The following is a 17,225-nucleotide window of genomic DNA, read 5'->3' on the forward strand; positions in this document are numbered from 1 at the left end:
AAAAGTGATATTCCTTCACAATGCGTGCTAAAGTAAGACATGCAAAGTTAATTACAAGATAGCAAAATCGGAAACAACAACACCCGATTAACGGGAGACCATAAAGACAAAATTACATAACCAAACTCATACAATGGAGAGAGTGGCACCACCAGTCAAGATAGCCAAAAACAAAAGTAAACAAGTTTTCCTTTAACCACACGAAAAACAACAACTTAACCTTGTCTAAAATAATGTATAAATTCGATGGTGAGTTTTTGAAAATTTGATTATTTCTTTTCTTCCAAGTAGTTCGAACAGAAGCAAGCCAAATCAGCCACAAAAATGAATGAGATGAACGGGGTAAAGCAACAAAATGACCAAACAGAAGAAAGTGATCGCGTAACTTAATTGGGTCGCCCGAGGAAATGCCTAACCACTTCTAGATGAGAGATCATAGCCTTCCGAAGAAATTGCACCCCAAGAACAGATGCATCGCCGTTTCTGGAGATCCACACCCTCCAACACAAACGTTATTGCCGTCTTGAAGAACCATCTGCCGCACAAGATTATCTCTAGTTGATAACCTGCTGCGTAGAAGCCACCAAGCGAACAAAGAGACCTTTAGCGAAACTTGTTTGTGCCAAATATTATCTATCGAATCCCTGTCAATGGGAGCTTATGCAGTTGTGACGTAATGATATGCCCCACTGACATAATAGCCTTTAACAGGATCAAGAAGTCAGCGCCACATGTCAAGAGCATCAATCTATAAAACAAAGTTATGTAACAGAGAAACACGTTCTCGAACAGTCTCCTCCTCCCATGCGAAAAGTCTCCTCCTCCACCTCCACGCCTCTCTCCCTTCCTCCCAACCTAACTTCGACATCTCCGCTACCGACACCCACCTATTCTCAGCTAGATCAAATAGTCTCCTAAATCTTCTTCTTTTTTTGGTCAAGTAGCCTAATGGCTAGAAAATCTTTTTTTCAAGGAGGATAAGTGGGGTGTCCGGGATTCGATCCCTGATCCCTGCATATATTATGCAATATTCCTGTCAATTGAGTTAAGCTCATGAGACTCCTAAATCATCTTCTTCTTCTTCTTGTTTTGACTCAACTAGTTTCCTCCTTCTTAGTTTTCCTTTTCCTGGTTTAAATATAAAAAAAAAATTAAAAATTGAAGTGATATTTACTTTAATAATATGCATAAATTTACTAGTTTATTATATTGAATTTACAGAAGAGGAGTTTGAGATTTAAATTAATAATATCTCAAAATAGCTTTAAATTAATAAATTAAAATATTTATCCCTCTTAAAATTTATTTTTTCCACTTGAAAAAGTAAAAAAGTATAACTTAATATAAAGTAAAAATCTCTCCCTAAAAAAAAAAAGTAAAAATCTATGTTCCTTTTTTTTTTTGTGGCTGAGGTTTGAACCATTGACCTTGCATATACTATGCATTGTCCTTACCAACTGAGTTAAACTCACGAAGACAAATATCTGTTCCTTTCTGACTTAATTTCAAAATATTCACAAATAAAAATTTATTCTTATAATTTATTTTTGTCGAATATGTTACTTTATATATATTTTTTTAAGGAATTTACTTTATATTAGTTGTTTTGTCTAATATTGTATAGAATTAAATTCATATGTTTGAAAAGTGTAAAAAAATATATTATATACTATGATACTATCACTCAATCGTATAGGTTCGATCACTAAAATTTTCTTACTTTCATTATATCTTACTTTAAAATCTTATGCATGATAGTTTGTAATCAATTTACACTCTAAAAAGTTTTACATGATGTATATATGAATTGTTAAACATCATTGAAACTCATATAATACGAGGTTTCGAGTTCGAATCCAATAAATGTTTTAACAAAAGTCGTGAGTTCGAGTCATGTTCTCAACAGTTGTTTATCGAACCTTAAAAATTTCATGTAGACCAAACTTACAAAGTTCGTGGGCCTAACGCAAACAAAGTAGAAAAAGCCCAAACATTACACACTCGTTCATTTCCCATATATCCTCATCATCAAACCCTAGCTACCCCCGGAGAAGAACAACCTCGCCGCCGGAAAGAGATTCTCAAAAATGGTTTCCGGATCAGGCATCTGCGCAAAGAGAGTCGTGATCGATGCCCGCCACCACATGCTCGGCCGTCTTGCCTCCATTGTCGCAAAGGAGCTGCTCAATGGTCAGAAGGTTGTTCTTGTTAGATGTGAAGAAATTTGTGCTTCAGGTGGTCTTGTTAGACAGAAGATGAAGTATATGAGATTTCTAAGGAAGAGGATGAATACTAAACCTTCTCATGGTCCTATTCACTTTAGGGCTCCCTCTAAGATCTTTTGGCGCACTGTTCGTGGGTAAGTCACAAATTTACTTGTGATTTTATTGTGTTTTGTTGATTGGATTATAATGGCCTTTTGATTTTTTGTTTAATTTGATATTGGGTTATGAAATTTGTTATCAAAAAGTGTTTTTTTAATCAAAAATAATCCACTTACTCTGTTTTTTTATACGAATTATTAACATTTTGTTTATGGGATTTTATTGGGTTTTTGTATTTTTGTTTAGTTTGATATTGGGATGTGAAATTTGTTACTAAAAATTGTTTTTTAGGAATTTAGTAGGAAGTGTTTATTTGAAGACCATATGCTGAATAGATCTTGTGATGTTCAATGTGTTTTATAAGGTTATTTGGTGTTTGTAATTGGCTTTGTGATATAAAATTTAGGATGAGTTGTTTTGAAGTTGAATAAGTTTGATTATTAGATCGAATTGGGAGTGTTATTAGCAAAATGTAGCTGTTGACTGTTTTTGGAGGGTTTTTTTAGAAGTGTTTTGTGATAATGCAGAATGTCTTTTTCTACGGAGGGTTTTGAGAATGATCTGTGATTATAAATATGGAACCATTTCAATTGACTTATTAACTTATTTTAGCTTGTGTACACGAGTACTTGTGAGACTGTTTACAAGAACTTATGAAAATGGCTTATGACAGGTTCATAAGCTGTTTCAGCTTATTTTCATAAACTCTCCAAGAGTAGCTAATGAAAACAGCTTATTGATTATTCAGAAACATTTTAGTCTAAATTGACCTTTTGTTATAGAAATAACGTATACACTTGCGCGTATCTATGATACCCACAGATGCTATAGGTCGCAAATTATGTTTATCTAAACATGTCCTACGTATAATGTTCTTTTTTGGAGTGTTTTGAAGTGATTAATTAAGGGTGCATGGTTTTGTAGTTGAATGTCTTCGTATATTTGATAGAATTATGAAGTTGGTATTAAAAAGTGTTGTTGAACTTGAATGTTGTGTTATGTTCTGGAGGGTTTTTGAGAAGTGTTCTTTGTTTATTTGGAATCATTACTGATACCACATAAGGTAATTTGGTGTTTTTAATTAGCTTATTGATGTTTGAATGGATTTAATTCACGATGAGTTGTTTTTGAAGTTGAATGTTTTTCTTGATTTGACTGAGTTGTGAAAATTGTTATTAGAAATGTGGTTGTTGTTGACGAGTGTTGTTTGATTAGGTAGAATGTATTGGGAGGGTTTTACAAGTGATTATTTAAATTTATGAGTTGTGAGGGTTTTTGTAGAATCACGTTTTCTTAAATGAATTTTGTTGGGTTTTTTTTTTTTTTTTTATTGATTTGATAATGGGTTATTTAATTTGTTATGAATAAGTTTGTTTTTTTTTTTTTATAAATTTATTAGGAAGTGTTGATATTGTGGAAACCTTGTGTTGTCTAGATCTTCTTTTTTTTATATGATTTATAAGGTTATTTGGTGTTTGTAATTGGCTTGGTGATGTTTGAACTAGATATAATTTAGGATGAGTTGTTTTGAAACTGAATAAGTTTGCTTATATGATTGAATTGGGAGATTTTTATTAGAAAATGTTGCTGTTGTTGAGTGTTTTTCAAGGTATCATGAACAGTGCTCTTTGATTGTGTAGAATGTCTTTTTTATGTATTGTTTTTGAGAATGTGCTTGATTATGCATGGTGTTTGGATTGACTTATTTGAGCTTGTCTACTTGCATAACAACTGTTGAGACTGTTTGAAAGAACTTATGAAAACGGTTCATAAGCTGTTTCAGCTTATTTTCATAAACTCTCTAGGATTATCTAATGAAAAAGTTTGTTAACTAAAAAACATTTTAATCTTGTTATAGAAATAACTTATACATTTTCACTTATAATGATATGTGCATTTACTATAACTTGTAAATCTAGTTTATCTAAACATGCCTAGGTAGAATGTCCTCTTTTTGGAGGGTTTTTGAAGTGATTAATGAATCCAGGATGCATTGTTTTATTTAAAGTTGAATGTTTTTGTATATCTGATAGAATCATAAAGTTGGCATTAGAAAGTGTTGTTGTTGAACTTGAATGTTGTGTTGTGTTATGGAGGGTTTTTGAGAAGTGTTATTTGGTTATTTAGAATGATTAGACTCATGGTTGTCAAAATCGGGATCCCACTAAAGATCGTTGGGGTATAGAAAAAGCGTAGATCGTAGGATTGTAATAATGTTCGTAAAAGTGTAGATAATAGGAGGGTTTTTGAGAAGTAAGTTGTGAATATGTAGAATGCTTTCTTTTGGGAGGGTTTGTGAAAAGTGTGTTGTGGTTATGTAGATTGCTGTCTTTTGGAGGGGTTTTGATAAGTGTTTAATGATAATAAGAATTTTTTTTAGCGCTATTCAATTGGTTATTTAATTTTGGATTATTTGTTTTGAAGTTGAACGTCTTTGTATATTTGGTCAAAGTATGAAATTGATATTATAAAGTGTTGTTAAACTGTTTTGTGATTATGTAGAATGATACCACATAAAACTAAGCGTGGAGAGGCTGCACTCGCGCGATTGAAGGTCTATGAGGGTATTCCTCCTCCATATGACAAGATCAAGAGGATGGTTGTTCCCGATGCTCTCAAGTAAGAACCATTTTATTGTATAATTTTACAGTTTTGACTTTTTGTTGTTGAATTAAAAGGATTTATTGAGTTTGAATACTGAATGAGTGAATGAAATTAGGGTGTTGAGGCTTCAAAAGGGACACAAATACTGCTTGCTCGGACAGTTGTCATCAGAGGTTGGATGGAACTACGGTGGCATCATCAAGGTGAATTTTTATTTTTTTTTGGAGTGTTTTGCTTTGAATTTGATCAACAATTTTGTGGTTTTGAAATTTTCAATTGGTTTCTTGTTTATAGGAGCTGGAGGATAAGAGGAAGGAACGCGCAGGTTTGGCTTACGAGAAAAAGAAGCTGCTCAATAAATTGAGGGCTAAAGCTGAGAAGATTGTTGACGAGAAGCTTGCCCCCCAACTTGAAGTCCTTGCTCCCGTTAAGTACTGAGTACTATTTGTTAACATTATTATAAGGTTTAGTTTGGTTTTTTGTAGTTAATATCAAATTGATCTCCATTTCGGTTTTGCTTGTTATTCTATGTTTGTTGGATCTTAGAAATGACAATTTTGGAAGTTCTTTTTTCTATTCTCGTTACAATTTTTATGTCATTCCAACTTACTTTCCAATAGTGTTGCCCCTTTGGTGTAACATCATATATGTGTATTCGTTTATGTTAAGTGCATACTATGAAAGCTTATAGTTGTTGGATTGTTGATGCTGCCAATAGGTGCCTAAATATCCTGCATTTGAGATGAATATAGACTAATTGGGGTACTTTCAGAGGTCTCCTCTGCCTAGTGGTTGGCTTGGGATCTTGGAGTTTGTTCCTCCAGAGGTCTCAGGTTCGATTCCCTATGGTGCCAATTTCGGTGGGCTAAGTCCATACAAAGCTTGCTCTGACTTTAAACGGGGCCCTCGCAAGTGGGTGGTGGGATTGGTTCCCTCGGATTAGTTGATTTTTGGATCGGATACCGAGTTTTCAAAAAAATAAATAAATCTGGGGTACTTTCACCGTTCTCGCGGAAACTTCATTTTCTAAGCTTAGGGGTTTGTCGTGGTCATATTCTCGGTCATGTTCTTGTCTCCTCTTTTGCCCTTCCCATTTAGTTTTTGGATAATTCATTAACTTAGTATTTGAGAACAATATAAGGTTGAGTCCAGTTTTGGATTTTGAAAATATAACAGCTAAGCAAAGTTAAGATCATAACATGAATATACTAAGCCTCTAGTGTATTGATTTTAGTTATAACTGGGCAGCCAATGGTATTTTGTGTGAATATTTCTTTACTAACACTTGATTACTCATGATCTTGGTAATTAAACTAGTATTTGTTCAAGTTAAATCTGCAAGGTTCTTTTTTTTCTGGTCGAACTAAGCCGCAAGATTCTTAAAATGAACATAGTAAACAATTTTTTGATACCTCTTTTTTTTTTTTTTTTGATAAAAACCGTTGTTGTATTCTCAGAAGCAATTTTACCTTTACATTCATGATAAGAGACTACTTAGAATGTGAAATGGAAGTAATGTTTCATATTAGTATTTATGTAGTTCAGGAAGATGACATTTTGTTTTTAAATAAACTACTGTGTTTATCATCTAAAAGTTTCGATATAAACTATTTTTTAAACACAAAGATACAATTAAGTTAAATTGTTTATCATCTAAATTTTTTTAACCTGACTTCCCAGCAATTACACATCTACACTTACTTCCCATTATAAGTCATGACAAGAGTTGTGATAAGGAAGTTTGGTAGCTCAATTGGTTTGAGCTAAAAAAAAAAAAAGGAGTTAGAGGTTTTGGATTTAAACCTAAATAAAGGAGAAAAAATTAATCTAATTACTAATATTTTATTATTAAAAAAAGAGAACTGTGATAGGGCCGTCTACATTAAGCACAAGAAATAACATAAGAAATCTAGATCCATATGGCCGTCTACATTAAGAAATAAAAAAAATACTACTTGTTTTAGACAACTATTTATGCTTTAAAAATGTCCCTTCCAACCTGTCAAAAAAAGTATTCATTAATCCAAGGTTTAATAGCAGTTTTAACCCCTTAACTTTCCAAAAGTTGCGATTTTGGCCCCCCTAAGAAAAAAAACTACAAAACCGCCCGCTAAGTTTTGCACTTGTGGCAATTTTTGCCCCCAAAGCTAATTTTGACTCGGTCTACGCTGACATGGCACCCTAAGTGAGGTGCCACATGTTTTTTTTTTATTTTTTTTTTGGCTTGGGAGGCCAAAACTACTACAATTGCAAAATTTAGGGGCGGTTTTGTAGTTTTTTTTCTTAGGCGGCTAAAATAACAACTTTGAAAAAGTTAGGGGGGCTATTAAGGCTTAATCCAAAAAGCATCAAAAGTTGTACGCTAACAATTTTATTGAAAAAAACAACGCTAAGAACAAACAAACTGATCAACCACTTCCTTAAATAACTTTTATAGTGGAACTTTCAAGGGTAGGGATTAGTTAACTTCGTGGAAAGAAGGTGATTTTAGAGTGAGAATGATGTTTAAATTGAATAAGTATTTCATTTTTTATTACCTTTCAACTTTCTAGCATTATACTGTATTCTGCTAATTCTAGTCATTGAAATGGCCGAGGCTTTACTTGGTGTTGTGTTTCACAACCTGATGTCTCTGGTTCAAAACGAATTTTCAACTCTATTTGGAATCAAGTCAAAGGCTCAAAAGCTATCAAGAACCTTAGAACTGATCAAGGCTGTTCTTCAAGACGCTGAAAAGAAGCAATTAACTGACCGATCTATTCAAATATGGTTGCAGCAACTCAAAGATGCGGTGTATGTGCTTGATGATATCCTTGATGAGTGTTTAATCAAATCCAGTCGACTCAAGGGTTTCAAACTAAAGAACGTCATGTTTCGACGTGATTTAGGCACTAGGTTGAAAGAGATTGCAAGCAGACTCAACCAAATTGCTGAAAATAAGAACAAGTTTCTTTTACGAGAAGGTATTGTTGTTACAGAAAAACCAATTGAAGTGGCTGACTGGCGCCAAACCAGCTCCATTATTGCCGAACCAAAGGTGTTTGGACGAGAAGATGATAAAGAGAGGATTGTTGAGTTTCTTCTCACCCAAGCGAGGGACTCGGACTTCCTTTCCGTCTATCCAATTGTTGGTTTAGGTGGTGTTGGAAAAACAACTCTTGCTCAATTGGTCTACAACGATGATAGGGTGAGTCACAATTTCAAAACAAAAATTTGGGTTTGTGTTTCAGAGGTATTCTCGGTCAAGGGGATTTTGTGTTCCATTATAGAATCCATGACAAAACAGAAGTGTGATGCAATGGGTTTAGATGTAATACAAAGAAAGGTGCAAGAAATGTTGCAAGGAAAAAGACGTTTGCTGGTTTTGGACGATGTTTGGATAAAAAGTCAAGAATTTGAATTTGGACTAGACCATGAGAAATGGAATAAATTGAAATCTGTGTTGTCTGGTGGATCGAAAGGTACTTCCGTTTTAGTGTCTACTCGTGATATGGAGGTTGCATCAATCATGGGAACATGCTCAACTCGTTCTTTGTCAGTTCTCTCTGATGATGAATGTTGGTTATTGTTCAAACAATATGCATTTGGACATGATAGAGAAGAGAGTGCAGAGCTTGTGGCAATAGGCAAGGAGATAGTAAAAAAATGTGCGGGATTGCCTCTTGCAGCACAAGCATTGGGGTGTCTAATGCACTCAAGGAGTGAAGAAAAGGAATGGTTTGAAATTAAAGAGAGCGAGCTTTGGGATTTACCGCATGAGAATTCTACTTTGCCAGCTCTGAGATTGAGCTACTTTCATTTATCACCAACCTTAAAACAATGTTTCGCTTTTTGTGCTATATTTCCTAAAGATACAAAAATCATGAAGGAAGAATTGATTCATCTTTGGATGGCTAATGAATTTATTTCATCTAGAAAAAATTTGGAGGTTGAAGATGTTGGCAACATGATTTGGAATGAATTGTGCCAAAAGTCTTTCTTTCAAGACATTCATATGGATGATGATTCAAGAGACATTTCTTTCAAAATGCATGATCTCATCCATGATCTTGCTCGATCAGTAGTGGTGCAAGAATGTATGGTTTTAGAGAATGAATGTTTGACAAATATGTCAAAAAGCACCCATCATATTAGTTTCATCTCTCCGCATCCAGTATCATTAGAAGAGGTTTCCTTCACAAAAGTGGAATCGTTGCGAACATTGTATCAACTAGCTTATTATTTTGAGAAGTATGACAATTTCTTACCAGTAAAGTACACCCTTCGCGTTTTGAAAACAAGCACTTTAGAGTTATCATTACTTGGTAGTTTAATTCATTTGAGGTATTTAGAGCTTCACAATTTTGACATAGAAACCTTCCCCGACTCAATTTATAGCTTACAAAAGTTGAAAATCTTGAAATTGAAAGATTTTTCCAACCTGAGTTGTCTTCCGGAACACTTGTCTTGCTTACAAAATCTTAGACATTTAGTCATTGAAGATTGTCATTTGTTGTCTCGCATGTTTCGTCATGTTGGAAAATTATCTTGCTTAAGAACATTAAGTGTTTATATTGTAAATTCCGAGAAAGGACATAGCTTAGCGGAGTTACGTGATCTAAACTTAGGAGGAAAGCTGGAGATCAGAGGCTTACCAAATGTCGGTAGTTTATCTGAAGCTCAAGAAGCCAACTTGATGGGTAAAAAAGACCTCGATGAATTATGCTTGTCATGGTTGCACAATGATTCATCTGTTAAGACCACTATTATTAGTGACGATCAAGTACTTGAAGTGCTTCAACCTCACACAAATCTCAAGAGCTTGAAAATAGATTTTTACAAAGGTTTATGCTTCCCAAGTTGGATCAGAACTCTTGGTAATTTAGTTACTCTTGAAATTAAGGGTTGCATGCACTGTGAACGGTTTTCATCACTTGGTAAACTACCATCTCTAAAAACACTTCAAATAACCTTGGTGTCTGTGAAATACTTGGATGATGATGAATTTCACAATGGTTTGGAAGTGAGAATTTTCCCATCTCTTGAGGTACTTATAATTGATGACTTACCAAACTTAGAGGGGTTGTTGAAAGTGGAAAAAAAGGAGATGTTTCCTTGTCTTTCTATTTTGAACATCAACAATTGCCCTAAACTTGAACTTCCGTGTCTTCCATCTGTTAAAGACCTGAGAGTACGGAAATGTACTAATGAGTTGCTGAAGTCAATCTCTAGCTTGTATTGTCTTACCACCCTTACACTTGATGGAGGCGAAGGAATAACATCCTTCCCAAAGGAGATGTTTGGAAACCTTACTTGTCTCCAATCTCTAACTCTACTGGGTTACCGAAATTTGAAGGAGTTACCAAATGAACCCTTCAACCTAGTTTTGGAGCATCTGAATATCGCTTTTTGCGATGAGCTTGAGTATTTACCAGAGAAAATATGGGGAGGTTTGCAATCACTACAATCCATGAGGATTTATTGTTGTAAAAAATTAAAATGCTTGCCAGATGGTATTAGACACCTCACTGCACTTGATTTGTTGAATATTGCTGGATGCCCAATATTGACGGAGCTATGCAAGAAGGGAACAGGGGAAGACTGGAACAAGATAGCGCATATTTCAAAACTTGACATTAGTTAGAATGAAGAAGCAGAGATGTTTGAACAGGTAGGCTCTTTATTCTCCCTCCATCCTTTTGATTGTGTTTCTTTTAGGTCTGTTTGGTAAGACACATATTTGAGCTTGTGGTTTATATTTTATTAACTTATAAGTTCATATGACTAAAAAAAACATATTTCGTAACTGTCATTTTCTCACGAGCTTATAGTTTATTTTTATGAGCTTATTGTGTTATTTGATAAGTAAGTTCAAGTAGCTTAAGCTTATAACTTTTCACTTTTTATCTCAATTTTATCCCTGCAATCTTAAATGAAAAAAATAAATAAATAATCAAATATACCTTTTCTATATTATTCATATTTATAAACTAAATGTAATTTCTAGTCGAAACAATTTCTTAAAGTATATTGTATGTTTCTTGTACAACGTTATAGTTTACTTTCATTCAATATTTGTTACATATTCTCATTATGGAGTGATTTTTCCAGGTTTTAGCTGAGTTCTTTGGAACCCTTTCTAAAGAATGAGCACCAGAGTAAATGGAAGATCTTTTACTGGTCATTCGAAATATGCAGAGTTTTTACAAGTGAGTTCTTTGCTTTTTTTCAGGGATTTTGTTTATTATTTTGAATCAATTGTTTCAAATGGTATTGATGAAAGTGGTTTTAATCGTTTAGATTTTAGTTTATTATTAATCGTTTAGATTTTAGTAGAATTAGTAAAAACATATTGGTTTACTATAACATTTAAATTTTCAAAACAAAGTAGAGAATAGAGATAAGATAACTTTTAACAACCACTAGGAGTTGTTGTGTCATGAGGGGACCCAGGGATGATCACGAAAATTTAAGACATAAGTTATATAGATCATCTCACGCATATGTTGCTCAACTTTCACTTTCTATCCAAGAGTCAAGGACAATTTTTTTTTATAGAAGAATTGAATGTTGTTTTTAGAAGAACTACTGTTTTTAATCTTGATGTTTCTTATAGTTCTTCTCAGATGCTGATTTCTAATTTTTGACATTTGCTGATAGTATAAGGGGGAGCTTCAAATACAGAGGAATATTTTCATTGTGCTACTCAAGATAATCCTAATGATGGTGAAATATTGATTCACTATGCGAAGCTCGAGTGGGAGAACCGTCACGGCAGAGATAGAGCATTGGTCAAGTTTGAAGAATGGAGAAGTGGTATGATAGTTTCTAAAGTTTCTAATTTAAATTTCTATCTGCATTAATCACTTGCTTAATGTTACCAATAATATTTTCTTTGTTCAAGCTACAATCTAGGTGCCATTGTATTTCATAATGCTAATCTAGGACACTCGTGTTATTTCATTATGCTTGTGTCAGATATGTTGTGGAATGAATGGATGTTGCTGACTTCTGCGAGAATGTCCCGCTTTCCGATTACGAGTTCATGTTAAGTCCACTGTTTTGCCAGAAAGCAAGAGCCCTATGAAAGTTTTTATGATTGCTGATTGAGCCCTGTGCAAAGTTTTTATGAATGGAAGTTGCTGATTCTGCTTTTTGTTGAAACTTCAATCTTCCATGTTTGGTGAAGGTCCTCTTGACTACATGTCTCAAAATATCCAGCTTTCCATGGATGGTCCAAATGGTAAATCACATAAAGGTAAATTAGGCTATGCTCAGGTGTCATTTGTGATTGATTTTTGTAAAAAAATATCATCTATTTAAAACAATAACTATTGAATATTGGCATATCATAATTAAGAAATATTTAAATTTAAATGGTTTTATCATTTGTCATTATATTAATAGTGTATTAATGTCATTTGATCTTTCTGCCAAAAAATGATGGATACTTGTAATAGCTTCAAGATACACACAAAATAGAAAAACACACATCATTGAACATGCATGTAACTTGGTTTTCTTTTCCTAATGTAATTTGTGACATTGACTAGGAGGGCACTTATCCCTTGAAGAACTCCATATTCATGAATCAAATATGTCCAGCAACATGAATGATGTACAAGTTTGCAATGAGTCAGATGATCATTATCGTGTCTCTACTTCCATTGATGCTGAAATTGATATGGTATGGATCTCCAATTCCTAATACTTTAACATAGATTTCTTGATTTCATCATGAATTTATAGTTTATTATTCATGAAAATATTCATGAGATATTTTAAGTTCAATCAAGGGAAACATCAATAGCCAAAATTGGTGATGTTGTCAAGCATATTCTAGGAGTGAAGTTTTCAGTTTCCTTTGGCTGATACACCTTTTCTAGTTATAGTTGGTTTCAAGGTAAGCAAAGTTCAAATCTTAGTGATTTAATTTTTCAAGTGCTTTCATTGAGTTGCATCCTCTTTCCACCTCCTTGTGGTTGGGGTTGGTTTTCAGGACTTTATAATGTTAATTACCTTCACAAATCATTTTTCACCAAACATATTTAAATATCCTTCCTTATGGAAAAGGGGAAAAAAAAATAAGTATCTTGTAGATGTATTGTAAGATTTGATAATGGAAATGAATGTATTTTTGGTTATACAGGTAAGGGAAATTGTGACAAGCATGAACAATGAATCTCCAAAGAAGGCAGTGACAGTAACAAACTGTCCATGAAATGAAGGACAGGAAACTATAAAACTGATATGGTTGGCATCAAAGGAGAGCAAGTAGACAATGGTGATATATTATGTTTTTTGGATTCGAGACTGCTACATTTTTCTGAAGCCTACAATTGCGTGATAATGGATTGGCCAAGCAGTTCTTGATGGAACTTATATCACAGGAGATAGAATACCAACTGAATTATATTGATTTATTGATTGAAATGGATAAGACTTGATCAATAATAAGTTAACAACATGAATTAAATTCGATGAAATTTTTATCTCATTGGGAAAACATAAACATACTCACTTAAATCGGCCAAAGGAAATGGATCCTCTCAGGTGCGATTTTCACAATGGAATCATCAGCAACAATACCTTTTCTTTTTGTGAAACTTACTTTTAGATGATTTTTGTAACACAAATTCCAATCATATTCATTATGTATATGATTCGAGACTTACTTTTTGTGAAACCTCCAAGTATTTTGTCAAATATCAAATTTGATGTATGTTTTGGTATATCAAATTCTACAAATGAAATGTAATGCCTTGTTTAAACAATCACAACTAAATTTGTTCTTAACCTTTTGAACAAATCAATTATATTCTTAAGCCTTAATTAAGTTTTTGGCCCATATTACTTTTTAGTTTCTACAAAATTTTAAGTTAGTGTTTTTAGTCCCCGTTAAATTAAAATTTGTTTAATTATGCTTAGACTTCTAAATTTTTAAAAGATTTTTTACATACATGTTCATAACATCGTAAGACACTCTTTTGTAAATTTCTTTAGTTTTTTAACACGTAATGAATTAAATATGAATTTTGCTAAAAGCCAAATTTTCAAGATTATATTAATGAAAATTTGGACCTAATAATAAAATTGTAAGTTACTTTTTTGTAAAGGAACTTTGTATAATATTCTAAGTAAGTATGTGAAAAATATGTTACAAATTTAAAAGTTTAAGCGCAATTAAGCAAATTTTAATTTTACAAGGACTAAAAGTATGTGTTGGTCCCTGTTAAATTGAAATTTGTTTAATTATAGTTAAACTTTTATATTTTTAAATGATTTTTAACAAGCATGTTAAGAACATTATAATAATATCTTTTATAAAAAATTATAATTTTTTAACATGTAATGAATTAAATATAATTTTTTTTAAACGCCAAAAATTCAAGATAAAACTAACGAAAATTTGAACCTAAAAATAAAATTTTGAGCTAATTTATTGTGACAGAATCTTTTATAATGTTTTAAATAAGTATGTAAAAAATCATTAAAAAATATAAAATTTTAAACATAATTAAACAAATTTTAATTTAAGAGGGACTAAAAACACTAACGAAAAATTTTTTATGGACTAAAAAGTGTGATTTATTTTTATAGAGGCTAAAAACAAAACTGCAGATATTTATAGGAAAAAAAATTTAATTAACCCTATTCTTAATTGAGGGATTAGAGAATGCAGGATACATTCTCGTCTTGCTATGGCGGCCACTTATTCGTTGAAATGCCTAATCGTATCCAAAATATAATTTTCAATGAAAGTAATCAATTGTTATAACTTATAAGGAAGTTAATCAATTTTCTTCTCCTCTATATGTTCTTCTCCACCTAAAATTTATTCAAACCACTAACGCATAATAGTGATGCGTGATGCAAGACCTACCACAATTTTGCTGCACATTGACCAACTACTTTACCAACTTTCTAACATTATACATTCACTCATAATAATTATAGGATATTCAGATATTTTACTTGCTTTGCTGGGACAACAATCCAACCAAATCCTGAATCAAGCTCACAATAATTATAGGACAAGAATATTAATCCAGGAATTGTAGTCTTTAGTTACTTTTACAATGCATCAATTATAAGTATTCAATCAATCCACATAATATTCTACAAGAATATAAATTTTTAGATTTCTATAAATATCAGTATCTTACAATAACTTCTACATGTCCAATAAGTTTCTTACTGGATTACATTTTTAGGCCTCCATAACATATTTTGATATACAATTCACATACCAGAAAAGAATACATGAATCACCAAGTTTTGCAGTATAGCTCTTACTTCACAGCTCAAGCAAAATAAAAACAAAAAGAATAAGACAACATAATGTTTACAAAGCTCTCTCTCCTCCTATTTCATAACAGGTCCATACAAGAATCAGACCTATTACATATCTATTGTAGATAGTCACACCTTGCATTTTGATAGGTCCGCAAGTGCATGGAAATATCAAGTACCGTTATCTATTGTTACGTTGCTTATCTAGGCGATGTTAATTAGTTTAGTTGCAAAATTGGAAAGAAAAAAAAAACTTTGATGTAAATTATATTTTTAATGACAGGACAATATTTTCGTGCGAAAAAAAAAAGAATTAAATTAAAGGGATCGCCAACTTTCGTGTGTACGACACCGAATTTTAACTTTGTAATCTATTCGACCACTTTCGCGCGTTACAACATCAATACTTCGTTTGAAAAATAATCAATTTTTGCTTGAAAAGTTATTTTTAATTGAAAACAAATTTAAAGACACCGTCAGCTTTCGCACTTCCGTTACCAAATTAATTAAAGAAAACGCTCTCGCTGAATTTTAAAATTAATTCTAATTCTAAAAAATTCTACAAACAGATAATAGTTTCACTCTTTCGATATGAAACCAGTATCGCGTTATTCCAGCTTTCGCCCTAAATATTCATCGTTAAAAATCAGAAGTATCAGGCTTAAAAATAATTCTAGTTACAATTTATAATCATACAATTTAACAAGTACCATTGGTACGAGGTTCATCATATTCCGGACTCTATAAAAATTTTAAATTTTAATAAACAGACTATTACAAGCAAAATTAAAAGAGAAATTAAAAGAAGAAAATGAATGAGAAAAAGGCAACAAACATAAGTGCAGCAACAACAATTACAAGCAATTGGAATTGAATGAAACTCCTGGTTCTAAAACCGCAGCAACAAAAGGGGAAAAATTGAACAGCACCAGCAAGCATGTATGTCACGGCAATGGTATTTGAATTAAACTATGGAGGTTTAATTCAAGTGTAAAGTGATCGTAATGTAGAACAATGGAAAAATGGATTGAGAATTTGAACACGGTGACAGTAATGGAAATAGCAATTCAAATATAATACTGGAATTGAAATTGCAAAGAAACAAACTACTGAAACCGTAGATTACATAAACACTTAAACGTGAAAAAATAAGCGGTTTCTAAATTGCTAAGTTTCTCTCTAGAAAGCTTGGTGCCTTCAAATGAGTTCTTCATGTCTATTTATTATGAAAAGTGGGCAAGAATTGGTCTGCCTTTTACTTCCCACTACTTTTTAACCTTCTTTCCTTTTTTTCGCCGAATTTCATCATTTTCCTTAAATAGACACACAATACCAGCATAACATTGCAAAAATCTATAAAATCGAGATCAAAAAATGTGTAAATCGAACTAAAATAATATTGCATTTTACGTGTTATCACATTTACCAAGTATTTGCAAGAGGATGATAAGTTATGCAGTGGCTAGCAACAACCAACACAACAGTCTTACATTAACTCCGTCTGTGGACTTTTCCTATAAGTCGTATTCTTTAACCTTTCCTGTTATATTTTCCTCATTTTCCCATATTTTGTTGGCAATGCACTTAAAGTAGTGCATAAGCCAAAGCCGAACTCGAAATTAAAATAAAATGAAAAATGTTGAAATCAATTTATCCTTATACTATTCCTTCATCCCCACCACTTTTTCTTCATTTTCTCAAGTGCACTGTCTTCAGTTCCAAGTTTATTTATAATCAACTTCGTTTCACGCAACCTTGCCCTGTAATCCCTTTTCCAAGCTTCAAACATCTGTTTTAGCCTTCTAAGTGTTGACCAGATTTCACCTCAACCAAGAACTTGGCAATCGTCACCAAATACTTGACTCCTTTGCAAATGCTTCAGCAAGCCGACTTATAACACTCAAACTAGCAGTCGTTGACCTTGTTCCGTTGCTTTCTTGGCTCCTGTGATTACTTCCCACCTCCCAGCTGTAATCACGCTCATCACTTGCATTATTAACAGATGCATCTGAATTTCTGTCAGAG

General features: G+C 32.8%; 2 protein-coding genes across 5 annotated transcripts; both read left to right on the forward strand.

The window, feature by feature from the left end:
• The first annotated feature begins 1,960 nt into the window (after nt 1-1,960).
• LOC11414560 (60S ribosomal protein L13a-4) lies at nt 1,961-5,572 on the forward strand. Its single transcript, XM_003589332.4, has 4 exons — nt 1,961-2,359; nt 4,827-4,943; nt 5,044-5,131; nt 5,223-5,572. Exons 1-4 carry the CDS (start codon nt 2,088-2,090, stop codon nt 5,364-5,366), a joined length of 621 nt encoding a protein of 206 aa, XP_003589380.1. The 5' UTR covers nt 1,961-2,087; the 3' UTR covers nt 5,367-5,572.
• Nucleotides 5,573-7,273: 1,701 nt separating this feature from the next.
• On the forward strand, nt 7,274-13,678 carry LOC11414561 (putative disease resistance protein RGA1). Of its 4 annotated transcripts, none has more exons than XM_024775419.2 (7): nt 7,274-10,578; nt 11,019-11,116; nt 11,568-11,723; nt 11,886-12,165; nt 12,461-12,594; nt 12,694-12,810; nt 13,057-13,678. In XM_024775419.2, exon 1 carries the CDS (start codon nt 7,516-7,518, stop codon nt 10,549-10,551), a length of 3,036 nt encoding a protein of 1,011 aa, XP_024631187.1. In that variant the 5' UTR covers nt 7,274-7,515; the 3' UTR covers nt 10,552-10,578; nt 11,019-11,116; nt 11,568-11,723; nt 11,886-12,165; nt 12,461-12,594; nt 12,694-12,810; nt 13,057-13,678. The 4 variants fall into 4 exon arrangements, with proteins under 4 accessions (XP_024631187.1, XP_024631189.1, XP_003589381.1 ...); XM_024775421.2 differs by having other exon boundaries at nt 12,704-12,810; XM_003589333.4 differs by having other exon boundaries at nt 12,461-12,810.
• Nucleotides 13,679-17,225: the final 3,547 nt, after the last annotated feature.

This window comes from Medicago truncatula, chromosome 1 (assembly GCF_003473485.1).
Source record: "Medicago truncatula cultivar Jemalong A17 chromosome 1, MtrunA17r5.0-ANR, whole genome shotgun sequence".
In the NCBI taxonomy this organism is placed as follows: Eukaryota; Viridiplantae; Streptophyta; class Magnoliopsida; order Fabales; family Fabaceae; genus Medicago; species Medicago truncatula.

What these genes read in the sequence shown, in the direction of transcription:
- LOC11414560 (XM_003589332.4), top strand. Translation starts at nt 2,088, where the DNA reads ATGGTTTCCGGATCAGGCATCTGCGCAAAGAGAGTCGTGATCGATGCC. An exon ending in TTTTGGCGCACTGTTCGTGG is followed by an intron (nt 2,360 to 4,826) that starts GTAAGTCACAAA and finishes GTGATTATGTAG; the next exon opens with AATGATACCACATAAAACTA. An exon ending in ACTACGGTGGCATCATCAAG is followed by an intron (nt 5,132 to 5,222) that starts GTGAATTTTTAT and finishes TCTTGTTTATAG; the next exon opens with GAGCTGGAGGATAAGAGGAA.
- LOC11414561 (XM_003589333.4), top strand. Translation starts at nt 7,516, where the DNA reads ATGGCCGAGGCTTTACTTGGTGTTGTGTTTCACAACCTGATGTCTCTG.